General features: G+C 38.5%; 1 protein-coding gene across 1 annotated transcript; it reads left to right on the top strand.

Moving 5' to 3' along the window:
- Positions 1 to 8,161: 8,161 nt before the first annotated feature.
- fgf17 (fibroblast growth factor 17) lies at positions 8,162 to 14,333 on the top strand. The gene is made up of 5 exons (XM_008417368.3): positions 8,162 to 8,619; positions 8,703 to 8,739; positions 8,937 to 9,114; positions 10,587 to 10,693; positions 13,918 to 14,333. Exons 1-5 carry the CDS (start codon positions 8,588 to 8,590, stop codon positions 14,203 to 14,205), a joined length of 642 nt encoding a protein of 213 aa, XP_008415590.1. The 5' UTR covers positions 8,162 to 8,587; the 3' UTR covers positions 14,206 to 14,333.
- The last annotated feature ends 499 nt before the right edge of the window (positions 14,334 to 14,832 follow it).

A 14,832-nucleotide genomic window follows, 5' to 3' on the forward strand; every position in this document is an offset into this window, starting at 1 on the left:
AGACTGGTTCCAACCTATGGATTTAGAGGACAGCAAGGTTAACAGAATCTTCAAATACAAACATACCTGATTAACAGACTTCAAACTGTGCCATTTTGATAAAGCTCTCACTTCTCATGTAAATCTTCCTTGTCTACCTACACAAAAGTTACTGTGAAAGGACAGCAATATTAATTGTAATACATTACTAAACAAAGTAAAGATATTTTTAGAAGACCCGGCATTTACACACACAGACAAAATTGTTGGTACCCCTCAGTTAATGACCAAAAGCCTAATGGTAAATGGTAAACAATGGTAAATTAAATAACTTAAAACAGACAAAAGTAATAATAAAACTACAGGTATACTAAAATGAAACAATACAAATTAGACACTGCTTTTGAAATGTGGTTGAATTGAACCATTTAATATGAAACAGGCCCAGACCAACATGATGGCACCTCTAGTAAAGACACTGGGACATGTTAGACTAAGGTGTGTCCTCTAATTAGTATCACAGGTGTCTTCAAATAGACATGGAGTTGCTTGGTGACATGGCATAGATCAATCTGAACATGAACCACCACAAGTGAGAGAGAGAGTTGTATTAGGTTATTAGAAAGAAAATGATACACCACCATTGTAAAAGGTAAAGGCTATTAGACCATCTCCAACAGCTTGATGTTTCAGTGACCACAGCTACACATATTAATCAGAAGTTTAAGGTCAGTGGGACTGTAGCAAACCACTGAGGCCACAACAAGAAACCTGATGACAAACTAAAGAGAAGGATAATATGAATGGTAACCAAAGAGCCCAGCCTTCAAAGAAATAAAGGTGAACTCCAAGGTCAAAGTATATCAGTGTCAAACTGCACTAGCTAATACATTGCAATCATCTGTTCGTTTTGCTCAAAGTCCAATTTGTTTGAGCCAAATTGGACTTCATGAGAGTAAAGCATAAATAAGTGAGATTGGAATTTGCTACTATGCATAGTGACAAGCCACAAAGCATTGTGAGAGAATATCCTAAGAACAGTTGAGACAAAACCAGAGCTTTTTGACGAAGCACATCAGCTGTGTGTTCACAGACACAATAATAATGCAGAGCAAGAAAAGAACACTGTCCCCACTGCGAAGCATGGAGGAGGCTCAGTTATGATCTGAGAGGCTTTGCTGCATCAGGCACAGGATGCATTGAATGTGTGCAGCAGGCGATGAAATCTCAAGACTATCAAGGCATTCTGCAGAAAAATGTGCTGCCTAGAATCAGAAAGCTTGGTATCAGTTGCAGGTCACGGGTCTCGACCCAGAACACAACTAAAAAAACCAAAGAATGGCTAAGAGAAAAACATTGGAGTGATCTGAACAGGCCTGTCATCAGTCCTGATCTAAATCCCTGTGGCCTCCTGTGGGGGCGTGAATAAGACTGACATGACACTGTCATAAACACATTATTACTGATATAAATTTGTTGTATTACTGATTGCACTTTAAAAATTAGGTAACTTTATGTTATTAAAGGTAAAGTTTAAACAGTAATGATTTCTTGGTTAATGTCAAGTTGTCATAACAAAAACATTTTGAATAATGTCAACTTTGTATTAAAAGTGTCATAATTTACCGAATTACGCTTTATGACAACAGTCATGAATATTCATGAAGGCTTATTCATGTTCATGTCAGGTGTTATGTCATGTTTATGAAAGTGTCATGACAGTCTTATTCACCCCCCTTCAAGTAAAGTGTTATCAATCCCGTTGAACATCTGTGGAAGGAGCTGAAACATCTGGAGAAGGCACCCTTAAACTGGAAACACCTGGAGCAGCTTGACCATGAGGAGTGGACCAGAACACCTGTGGACAGGTGAAGAAATCTCTCTGACAGTTACAATTTGTTTGATTGCCTCAAAAGGTTGAGCAACAAAATATTAAGTTATAGGTACCATTATTTTTGTCCTGGCCTGTTTCATGATTTTTTTTTAAATGATCCTTTTGAAACACAAGTCAAAAGCATTGTCTGATTTTCATTGGTTAGTTTTCATCCATCCATTATCTAAACTCATGTATCCTGCAGCCATTGGGAAAGAGGCAGGGCACACCTGTCAGCCCATAGAGACAACATAGAGACACACAGGACAAGCAACAATGCATGCACACACACACGCACGCACGCACGCACGCGCACGCACGCACGCACACACACACACACACACACACACACACACACACACACACGCACGCACGCACACACACACACACACACACACACACACACACACACACACACGCACACACACACACACACACACACCCAGAGAACCTTACAGAGAGACCAATAAGTCTCTGTTGGAGGAAGCCGGAGTACCCAGAGAAAAAACATGTATGCAAAAGGAGAAGATGCAAACTCCATGCAGAAATGCACCGGGCCAGGATTCAAACCCAGAACCTACTTGATGCAAATTAACAGTGTTTACTGTTCAATGATTTAATATTATAACTTGTATCCATTTCTAGATGTTCCAGAGCTATGGATTCCCTATTCAACTTGTTTTAACAGAATTCTGAGGCTGGGTTATTAAAACATTCAAACAACATGATCATGTAACTCTTGTTTCATATTTATCATTTTACCTTTCTGTTATTTTCAGAATTTGTTCAGTCAGTTTTTGCATCTGTCTAGCATTATTTAGCCACAAAACCTCTTAATTTACCACAGCCTCACTAACTATAACATTAACTTCTACAACCCAAGATTGAGTCTCATTAGCTATTTTTTTCCGAATTAGTCACGTCTTTTATATTATTATTGGATTCCTTCTCCCACTAACATGTTAATTTCTATTCATCAACAAAAAAATTATTTATTTTTTTACATAGCTGTCATCCTTTGAGTGAGTTTTTGTTTAGTTTACATCTAAAGAAAAGGACTTGGATAAAAACAATAAAAGCTTTCATCAGCAAAATAACAACGGCTGTTGTGTTGTAGCAAAGTGACAGTGGCATGACCTTCCATTTAACCCTGTTAGCCATGCCTTGAGCATGCTCGTTGCTCATTGACACTTTGCTCCTTAAACATAACACAAATGCTAGGACTGTTTCCCTCACACCACCGGAACCGCCACCCAAACACAACCAGTGTTTGTTGCAGTAAGAATCACAACCAGGGGACTCACTAAGTCTGTGGTCACAAATGTTGCTGCGTCTTTTCCCTGAAATAAATCAGTCGTCTGCAGCTTTTCAGTGTTGATCATGAATTAGCAGATTGAGTTTCACCTGCCAGACATTGATTTGTTTGGTTACCCTTGTAACATTGAACATCATCCATTAGCACTTTGCATAGCCAATAATTTATCTTACATAAATCTGACCTATGTTGAGATTCAATTACACTGTTTAACTCACCTGCAGATTAGTTATTTTCTTGATTCACTTTGTCTGGTGTGGAAGATAACCACAACAGATGATTCCTAAGCTAAAATTACTGACGTTCTCGTGTGGGTGTGCGTGCGTATGTGTGCGTGTGCGTGTGTGTGTGTGTGTGTGTGTGTGTGTGTGTGTGTGCGTGTGTGTGTGTGTGTGTGTTCAGAAGCTTGGAAGGGCAGTTCTCATCATGGATACAGGGGGTGGAGAAACTAGTTCAAATTTATTGCCTGAGTCAGCTGTGTCAAATTTGGCAAGCTCAAATGGTCAGGCTGCAAATGGCAGGGCAATACCTCAGGGTCAGCAGCCTTTGTAACAAAAAGTTGTATATTTTCACATCTTTTTGTATAAAATGGAAAGTTTCTAGGACTAAAGGATCAACATACAGTCAGGAATGACTTCCTGTCCACAGAAACTGAAATGATGAACATGGCGGCACATTCATCGAGGTAGAAGCACATTAACAGCCCAGCTGCTGAAGAACAGTGTGGTTTTTAAGAGACTCTTCTTTTTATTTACCTTTGTAAAAACTATTCTTGTCTTTTGATTGTCCATAAAAGGGACCACCCAGCTTCTGAACCTTTGCCTTTATTTTTGGAGGGTCAGCGTGAGGGGCCAGTTGGTCTTTATGGCAGAGATTTTTACGATGTGGTCAAAGCTGTTTGGAGACCACCAGTTCTCCTTTCACTTGTCACAGCTACTGTAGTCCCAGGGTCATCAGAAGTCAACTTTACTCCTTTGAAGTCTGCCCATGAGTAAATATAGTAGAATTGTCCTTCTAATATGAACAAGTTGCATTTATTTGTGTCCATCACAATTTTGGAATTCCTTTAATATTATTGATAGATTTTAGCCAATAAGTAGGATCAGTTGAAGACTGAATAACTTTGGACAACCAAAAATTATATACTGTTTATATAAACACATAATTATGGAAATATTGAGACCTTACATCCATGTAAAATAAAAACTCTTTATTAAAGGGACATCTTAAAGTATGAAAAACAGAGAGAATTTCACCAGCGTTATTTCTCTGGTTACCTATGATCAGTTTTATTAAGCTTTCTGTGATGATGATGTCATGGCTTTCTATGTTTTCCCAAAAGTATTTCTCAGAAGCTCAATATGCCAAGACGGACGGATGGACGGAGGGACGGATAGATGGATGGACGGACGGATGGATGGATGGAAGATTAAACAGAGCTTTACAGGCTGTTCCTGGCAAACTGCTCATCTTGTCTAATAAGACTGAAGTCTGAAGAGTTTCTGTGTTTCTGCACACAGGAGTCATTTTCAAACTGCATAATGTGTTCTTGTCTATGTGTTCTTATCTCATTAAAATGTAAAGGCATGAAGCGTCAACTGCTCAGTGTATTGCTCAAGTCAAGCTGTCTGATAGTGTTGGTATGTAAGACGTGTGAGGATCTGGTGACATAGTGGAGTTAAGTAGGCAGCATGGCATGAACTCTAACTATGCTGTCCTTTTCCTCCCTTTGTATCATGTTACCTAAACATCTTGCTGACAACACTGCATAACTGCAGCTCAGAGGGACCCATGGTGATGACAGCAGGTTATGCAAAGGTTTTCCAACAGTGAGCTACAGCATCAGGTTAAAAGAATGATCCCCGTTGGCTCCTACAGCCACAGACTGAACATTTGTATGCAACCTATTAGGCAAATTATTTGGACTTAGAACAATTTAAGTCTGCTTGTCTTTTCACGTCAGTCACTGTCAAACTCTTTAAGATTATTTTACACCACCAACCAAACAAGAAGACAAACCAAATGAACATCTTGGATGCTGGTGCCTATCTCCAGCTAACGTTATTGATTTTGTAGAATAAGGGCAGATCACATGCTGTAGCAGAACTCTGTCTTTCTCTGGGTTTCTCTGGCAGCATTATCTGTAATGCTGCCATCAGCTTGGCATCCAGGCCAGGCATCAAACCGATTCCTGTCAGACTGATTCAGATGAAAGAACTTAAAGCAAGAGAAACTCAGAGAAAGACAGAGTTCTGCTACAGCATGTGATCTGCCCTTATTCTACAAAATCAATAACGTTAGCTGGAGATAGGCACCAGCATCCTCCCGACCCCATTAGGGACAAGGGTGTACAGAAAATGGATGGATGAATGGATCAATGAACTTGCACACTTTGCCAATTAAATCATGAACGTCATTCTGATCAAGTCAGACTTGCTAATCCTTTTAAACAGGACAACTGTCTGCAAACCCATTGAGGATTAAACATGCGAACAAGCTTCTTTGTTCATTTTAAATCATTTTGCTGCTGCCTTGTTAAACTTAATTAAACTATACTGGAACCTTGAGCTGCAATTTAGGCATTGGTATCATCAACATTAATGGAACTATCACAGGCCCTTTTTAACCAGTTACCCATTTATCAAGTTTAATTTTTTTATGTCAATTATGTGAACTTTGGAGAAGAGGTGGCACAATATTGTAATGTATAACACATGTATAAAAAGTGTGTTATAGTAGCATGGACTAAGGATCATTTGTCTCAGTCCATGCTAAACACATTGGTTCAACTGTTTTGCTTAAACAGAAGGGGTGTCATAATGTCTTTAAAAATGTATTTTAAAGAAAAAAAATGTGTCATGTCTTTCATTAAAACCACTTTGGTTTTAGCATTTTAGAAAAATATTAAAATCAGGCTACATGAGTTAACCATGAACTTAAACTTATGGCCTTATCCAGACCAGAGTAATCAATATCCAGCGAATTTAGACGACTTTTCAAAAACACATGTTTTATAGCTGTCATTAAACGTTTGCTTTAAAGCAACCACCACTGCCCTGAAGCCAGCCTCATCCACACATTACAGCCCTTACAGCTCTGATCAGCTCCCTGACCAGCTTCAGCTCCAGCCTGACCAATGCCTGGCCATGCCCTGGTGCCCTGCTGCTCCACACCAGGATCCAGACACCATCACAGTACTGCAGCCTCAGGGATCTTTACTGCTGTAAATGATCACTGAGCGTCTCAATGGTTTTAGCAACTTGCAGCTGAAACACATTGATTATGACCATGTTTCCCAGATCTGAAACATCTCAGACAACATCTCAAATGAAACACAGCAACTTAGAATTCTCAAACACAAGCTGTTGCTTAAACCACACACTGTAAAACAACACATCAACATTTCCTGTTTTAGGTCAGTTAAAATTACAAAGAAACACTCTGTTTACTGAACTCCAGACTAATGAGCGAAATTTTTACTTTGTTCATACAAACGAATGTCATGGGGACAAGCAGCTTTGTTTGTTTTAGTAGGAAGAATGAAAAAAAATATTACAAATTAAATCCACCCAGATCACATAGTGATTTTATGCCATTTTCCATCAAAATAAATACAAAAAATATTAAACCAGAAATTAACAAAAACAAAGAAGAAAGAAAAGTCAAGGGAATGCAGCTGGGTAGTTTACTATGTAGCATTTTTGCTGTTGTTTCAACTATGAACTTAAAGTTTTCTCTGTTTGTTTTTCACTCCTTCAAAGCTACATTTTGCCCATTTTATTTGGCTGCTATAACTTCCTGTTGAAGGACATCAACTAATCATTCTTCCTTTTATATAGACTATTTACTTTTGGTGAACATAGAAAATAACCCTAAATCATTTCATCTGTCTCTTGTGCATTCTGCTCTTTCTTCTCAAACACAGATGCAAGCTTGTAGTGAACCCGGTTCTGGTTCTGCTGGAGGTTTTTTCCTGTTATAGGGAAGTTTTTCCTCTCCACTGTTGCTACATTCATGCTCTGTATGAGTGATTGCTGTAATGCCAACACAATGCAAGTGATTGTCTAATATTGCTGTGCTCTTGTCCAGGAGGCGTGAAAGCTCCAATGACTAGATGCTATCTGCTGGTAGACAGAAACGTTTTAAGCTAATTTGAATAATAAACTGAGCTTACTGTACTGTTTGATAACTCGGATCAATCGGAATGTATTTGTGACTGAACTGAAATAGCTTTTTTGAAAAATGTCTCATGATGACATTTGTTGTGAACAGGCATTATGTAAATAAACTGAACTGAACTGAATTGTTGTTCTCCCCAAGCATGTGTGGGTTTTTCCTGATTTTAACTACAATAAAGCATGCATAGAAGATGGATGGATGGATGGATGGATGGATGGATGGATGGATGGATGGATGGATGGATGGATGGATGGATGGATGGATGGATGGATGGATGGATGGATGGATGGATGGATGGATGGATGGGAATAATCAGTTTTAACATAAATATTATTTGTCTATTATGGTTATTCCTTGTCTAGCCGTTATGCACTGATCTTTTTAACCCTTTGTTTGGTAGCAAACCTGACCCAGTGCCCAGATGAAAGCATTTGAAGCTCCATTTTACAAACTTTGCCTCACCTTGTCACTTTTTAAAAAGTAAACCAGCTTTCATCTCTTCTTTTCTTCTATGGGAAATGATTCCAATCCGAGACAGGGTAGAACAGTGACCTGCTCTTTTTGTCATTTTTTATGATGATTTATTTTGATGAATTTTACAGGAGTTTGGAGATAAAACAGAATTAGTGTTGGGTTTGCACCCACCTGCCACACCCATCACTCATCTTCACTTTTACATAGAATTCATAAGTCAGAGCTCAGATCAGACAGAGGGATTGGACTGGACTGATAGATAGTATTGGCCCTTATGGTTGAAATGCAGATAACTTGTGTCACTTAGATTTGTTTTGTGGACGTGTTTGCAGTTGTAATAAATGATCGTTGGGGTCCCTGTGGTGTGCCCACCTTCAGCAGAGAGATTTCAGGGAGGGACTTCTGCCTTGCACCATTCCACCAGTGGACAGCCGGATCCCGGGGAGGCAGAAGCTGGACCAGGTCCAGGCAGACGCACATCCCTCCCCAGATGCAGACACAGCTCCATCAGGCTTCATATCATGGAATTGACTGATTTTGATGCACTTTATGGATCTATCGATGGACTTGTGCTGGGTGAAGTCTTTGGGTAATTTATTCGGGTAGTCCGTGTTGTTTTCTTGCCTTGGGAATACTTTGCTGGTGTGGATGGACATCAAAAGTGCACATGCCACTTTTGGGAAGCCATTGGATTTATTTACTTCATCCTCGTGGCATTTATCGGCCTCAGGAATCTCTCGATTAATCGGATGAAATAAGAAGTGAGGATGTATGGAATAAACCAGCGCTATTTTTACATGTAAGTCTCCTGGCTTTCTAAATGTAATTTGATGCCTCGGAGTCTCTTTGTCTCTCTAACTTATATTTTATACCTTTTTGCAGATCGTTTAATTTTTTCATTCTGTGGTGTCACGCTCAGGTGAGAAAGCTTCAAACGTTTGAAAATGAATACAAAGTCGTTAGATTAATAACAGCTGGACAGATATCAGTAGTTTGAAGTTTAATTAAAAAAAGCCAAGGGCAGTAAATTGGTTCTGAAATGAATAGTGCACTGATACGTCCCAGATTAGAGACAGACACAATTATGGATTTTATTTTTCCCTTTGCATAAAAAAGGGGGAGAATCACTCGTCTCCTAATTTTAACCAGTATGTGAGGACGCAGGGCGCAACGACGGACCAGCTCAGCCGCAGGCAGGTCCGGGTCTACCAGCTCTACAGCCGAACCAGCGGGAAACACGTCCAGATCCAGGGGAAGAGAGTCAGCGCCACTGCGGAGGATGGGAACCTGTACGGTAAGAAGGGACCGGGACCTGCTGATGTCCTCACTCTCCAACACACCGCAAGCTTTTCAGGCGCGGATCCTCGGATTGAATTCTGCATTTTTTTGCCAAGGACTTAGGAATGTTCTCCTCTTTTTGTAAAGATTAAACTGTTTATTGTTTTAAATACTGATGACATCTGTATGAAATCATGAGAAATAATGTAAATGGTCCAAATCAGAGGAAACAGCGTCAAAAATATGTCAAAGATCTCAGTTTAATTTAGGGTCAATATGAATATATAAAACATCCACCAGTGTTATCAAAGGGAACCCACTGAGGGGAATCAAATCAAGTGATGGTCTTTAGAAAATAATTAAAATAATAAATATTTAATTTAATTATGCTGTAAAAATAAGAAAGGATAACAAGCAGCACTTAGAAACAGATCAAAGCAATTTATTGGTTGTTGATGCTGTTTGTGTCCTCATTCTATTCTTTGCATATTGACTTTGAGGTTCTACTGTTTACTTGACAAGTTCCTTTTGCTGGAACTTTCTAGGTTTAAAGCTAAAACACTGTAGAACTCACCTGTTATTTAGTTCAGGATGAGGATAAAACATCTGAGACAGCTCTGTGGCAGCAACTCAACTTTATAGTTTTATAGCTGACAATTAACCATCATTATATCAGGGAATGTCCTCTGAAGACTGAAGTGATAAGCTTAAGTTTTAAGTTTTCTGGGACAGAAACTCTGCTGGGGACTAATGTCCTCTGACCAAACTAGCAGTTTCACTCCCAGCCTTGCCCGTCCCTCTCGTTAGAGGCAGATTTTCAGGACTGTATGTTAATGTAGCCTCCCTACTGTATCCATAAGGCCATCGTCTGGCAAATTAGCAGCTGATAAGGAAGAGTCCTTTGGCTCCTTAGTTCCAATACACAAGTCTGTTGTAATGCTCAAAAGGGATAATTAACAGGAGGATAAAGTCAATTGAGAGTGTATATTCTGCTTCCAGGTTAATGGGCAGAGATAACATTTGTTTAATCAACTGGGGGGAGGATTTTTTCTGTTTGTCTGCTCAGTGTCTTTGACTGGGATAGTCAGAAGCTGATCATGACAGGGAAAGACATGGAAGTACCTTCCCATTCAGTCACTCATCTAGCACTATGCAACTAGACACTGCCATCATAGTTATCCTCGATAAAACAGGAATACACAGACTGGATGAACAGTTGGAACATGTAACAATATGTTTCAATGCTCCTTGTATAAGAAAAATCTTTTTCCTTTTTTTTGCTTTTCATATCTGAACCTAAAACCTCAGTCAACATGTGTTTTTTTAATAGTGTAAGAAGTCACAATACTATAGGAAACACAGAAAAATAAATAGGTTCATTTGACAAGGACTTGGTACATTAATCACGCAGAGAATAATTGAACTTTTATTGCTGTTCCTGCATGTCGCTTCTTCAGCTCGTCAAGCTCTGTCCGTCTTTCCTTGCAGCTCGCCTGTTTGTGGAGACTGACACCTTCGGCAGTCGAGTGAGGATACGAGGTGCAGAGAGTGGGCTATACCTCTGCATGAACCGGAAGGGAAAACTTGTTGGAAAGGTACAGAACAAGTTTCTGGTTTCTGGCTTTTTCTGAACATAAATGATTGCATGGACTTTGAAAAACAAACAGATTTTAACTGAAGCTAATTTTGATGGAAACATCAAATAATGTAAAACAATACTTCCATTTACTGCCTTACAATATTAAATTAAACATTCTTTGTTCTTTATGTTTTTATATTTATCACAAACATATTCACTGATCATCTGAAACTGGTAGAAATACATCACTTGTAGCTTCCAACCTTCCCCAGCAGTGTGCACTTTCACACATCACATTGTCCTGAAATCCAAACTGAGATACGACTTCAAACTGCTGTGCATCTGTTGTCATAGCAGTGTTATAAGTGTTAGTGCTGCTCCATGTTGTACTATTGTGCTTTTTAAAAAAAACATCTCCATGGGGTGATAGCTCAGGCTCACTGGCCAAGGCTGATAACTCTGAGGGGAAAGTCCTATGATCTGCCCATGGATGTTTGGACATGAGTCAGCTCTGCCCTTCCTTCAGTGGAAACGGAAAAGATGGACTCATATTTTCTGACGTGACAGGCCATAAATCTGTTTTGCATCATTGTGGTGAAATGTTGGGACTGTGTCTGCTGCTTGTTTCCAGATAAGAAAAGACAAGCTAGTTATGTCAGTTTGGATAACTACAGAGGGCTTTGACAATCTGCGGTTTCTTATGCTGCATTCCATTTTGCTCAGAGACCAGAACGCTGATCTCAGTATACCATCACATCCAGCTTAAGTTACAAGTCAGAAAACTAGTGGTAGATAAGTCTGGTAAAAACCATCTCCTTGTTCTCTGCTATTTGCTTCATCCAGAGGGTCTGAGCCCAGGTATGAAGAAATGATTCGTAGCAGGAGGCATTTTGAAATTGTACCCAATGGCTAATATTTTGGTGTGACATGAAATGCACCAGTTCGACACCATAAAGCTCATTGGATATTGCCGACACTGTAAACAACCATTCTCTACTGTGAAGAGAGAAGAGCCAAGCTGAATGACAGCACTGTTACACTTAAAAAAAACAAAAAAAAGGTTCTAATTTATAGTAAAATTCTGACAGCTGTGGTTGCCGGAAGTTTACCACATATTTACACAGATTTTATCGCATTAAAATGGTAAAATCTGTATTTATACAGTAAAATTCTGGCAAGCACAGAATTTTACTGTATAAATACTTTGGTTGCCAGCAACTATGGTTGCCAGAATTTTACCGTAAACTAGAGGCGCTTGCCACTGAATCATTTATGTTCATTGGCAAGTTTGCCACTGAACAGTTTACCACTGTGGTTGACAGTAAAAGAGACATTGTTGTTAGAGACATTTTTTTTTACAGTGTGATGTTAACTGAATATTTTGAAGCGTGGCCAACACAAACTAAAAAGCTTCATTCACTTTCTCCACTACTATTGCTAAAACAACAGGCAGATTACAATTCTGAAACAGTACTTTCATAATAATAATAATAATAATAATAATAATAATAATAATAATAATAATAATAATAATAATAATAATAATAATAATAATAATGCATTTTATTAGCATTTATTCTATTCACTGATTGGCTCATTCCTCAGTGGGGAAAGTCCAGACAGAGCACTGAGGGGAGATGAGAGTCGAGTGGAACTGCATAGGAAGGCAATAGCCCGTCTGGCGGAAGATGCTAATGGTTCTGATTGTGAATAGAATAAATCTATAACAATGCATTTTAGCATTTTAGGCTTTTGGACATTATAACAACATGCACACACATGTTGTGGTCACTGATTTTATGAGGTTCCACCTAAAATATAATAAAAAAACACTTCTATGAGACAGTTATCACTATCTGCTATCTGGTGGTCATATATGGAGGTCACTATTAGTTGGAAACTTCTAACACTTTCAGTGTCATAATCGTGAATTATAAGGACAGTTCTTCCTCATTGAGGAAGAATAATATGTCGATATTATTGACATATTATCGTCAATAATATCGATAATAATAACCATCGTCCATAAGTCATATTTTACTTGTGGACTATGGTTGTACTAATAGTCAATAAGCCAATATGGACTATGAGTACAACCATTTTAAACCTCACTGGTTTTCTAACATGCAACTGGAACACATTTAAGACGAGTCGGATGTTACAACAACAATTACAACTTACTGTGTTATAATGGAAGAACACTGAAATGTACCTGAAATGTAACAGGACAGTTATTAGTTATGCTATCTATTGTACAACTAATCTATTATCTAAGTCTGGTTGCTATGGTATTATGACAAAAATAACACCATTAGGTTTTGGTATTTTCTGCCAAATTTATAATTGTCCTACTATTTTTACCAAACTTAATTTTATTTTATGTTTTATCATTTCTCTACCTGAGCACTTTGGTCAGCTGAGGTTGTAGTAAATGTTCTATATAAATAAACTTTGACTAGACTGTGACTTGACCATCATAGAAAGAAAGCTATGAAAATCGCTATTTGCAGTTCTCCACAAAATGGGTAGCTGACACAGCAAGCATCTGAAAGAAGTTGATGTGGATGCAAGGCGAGGCCTTGGACATATCATCTTCAATTTAACACATGGTGGTGATGGTGTGATGCTGTGTGGTGCTTGTCTTTATCAATACCAGAGAAGCCTTTCAGAGTTGATAATATGATAGATGGAACTAAAGGCATGGAAATTCTGGAAAAACTTTTAAAGACGGCAAGAGTCTTTAGATTGTAAGAGAGACTCACCTTCCAGCACCACAACAGAGCTAAACATTCAGCTACAGACATGATGGGATGATGAAAGCATGCTATGTTGGATTGGCCCAGTCAAAGTCCAGACAAACCTGTTAGCAAACATAACAAAGAAAATAAAAATGGAAAAAAGACAAACAAAGAAGTCTGTTTTCTTGATGTGCAAAGCTGGTAGAGACACACCGATGACCTGCAGCTGTATTCGCAGTGAAAGCCATCATTTTTAGATTTTGATTTGTACATAAAAAAATAAAATAAAACCATGAACCATGTTATTTTTCTTTCACAATTTTGCTCCTCATCTAATCATCGATTTCTGTTTTACGTTTCAGAACTGTACATTGGTGACAAAGCTGCTTGTAGTTCTGTGAAATCCTTTAGGTGTCTATTGATGTTTATTTACCTGAAGATGTTTTTAAGAGATCATTCTATCAATAACAGTCACAAAAATATTCTCTGCTCTCTCACACAGCCCAACGGCCGCAGCAGGGACTGTATCTTTACTGAGATCGTCCTGGAGAACAATTACACGGCCCTGCAGAATGCAAAGTACGAAGGCTGGTATGTGGCTTTCACCAGGAAGGGGAGGCCCATCAAAGCCTGCAGGACAAGGCAGAACCAGAGAGAGGTCCATTTCATCAAGAGGCTCCACATGGGCCCGCCTCACTTCCCCAACACGGACCAAAGCAAATTTGAGTTCATCCGATTTCCGCCCACAGGTCGAGCAAAGCGGAACCGGAAATCACGTACCTCTGAGTAACAATCAGCCAAAGCAGTGGACTGGCTAAAGCTGTGAGAAAGGAACAAACAGATGCAGTTTTATTTTTGTATATTTTTGATATTTGTGACTTAAATGTCATATAAGTAAAATAATAATTCTGTAAAATGATTGTGTAAATATTAACAGAGAATAAAGCTAATGAATTATATTTATGTATGTGTTGGCCAGTGGGAACAGCTGAGATTTTTTTCATTGACTTCTTTTATGTCAAATGTTGATCAGGATTTTGCTTCTAGTTAAAAACTCTACAGACAAATGATGAGTCAGAAATTAATCAGTGGACAGAAAATTAATCAGCATAAATATGATTTAATTTATTATTACTGTATTCTCAATTTGTTTTGCTTGAATGAAGTTTAAATCATAGACAGAATTTCTGTACTGTTTAGGGGACTTTATAGTGATTTGACAATTCTGTTATTTTTAGCTTGATACTGCTGGGTTGAACCAGATTATTTACTAAGGTTAATTCAGTGTATTTACCATGCCCAATGTCTGAGACAATAGAATAGAAATACCCTTTACTGTCCCACAGTGGGGAAATTCAAGTGCAACAGCAGCGTCAAAGTACAAAGTGACCTTATTTAATCTTCTTTGTTGACTAAA

Source organism: Poecilia reticulata, chromosome 9 (genome assembly GCF_904066995.2).
Source record: "Poecilia reticulata chromosome 9, P_reticulata-male-v2, whole genome shotgun sequence".
In the NCBI taxonomy this organism is placed as follows: Eukaryota; Metazoa; Chordata; class Actinopteri; order Cyprinodontiformes; family Poeciliidae; genus Poecilia; species Poecilia reticulata.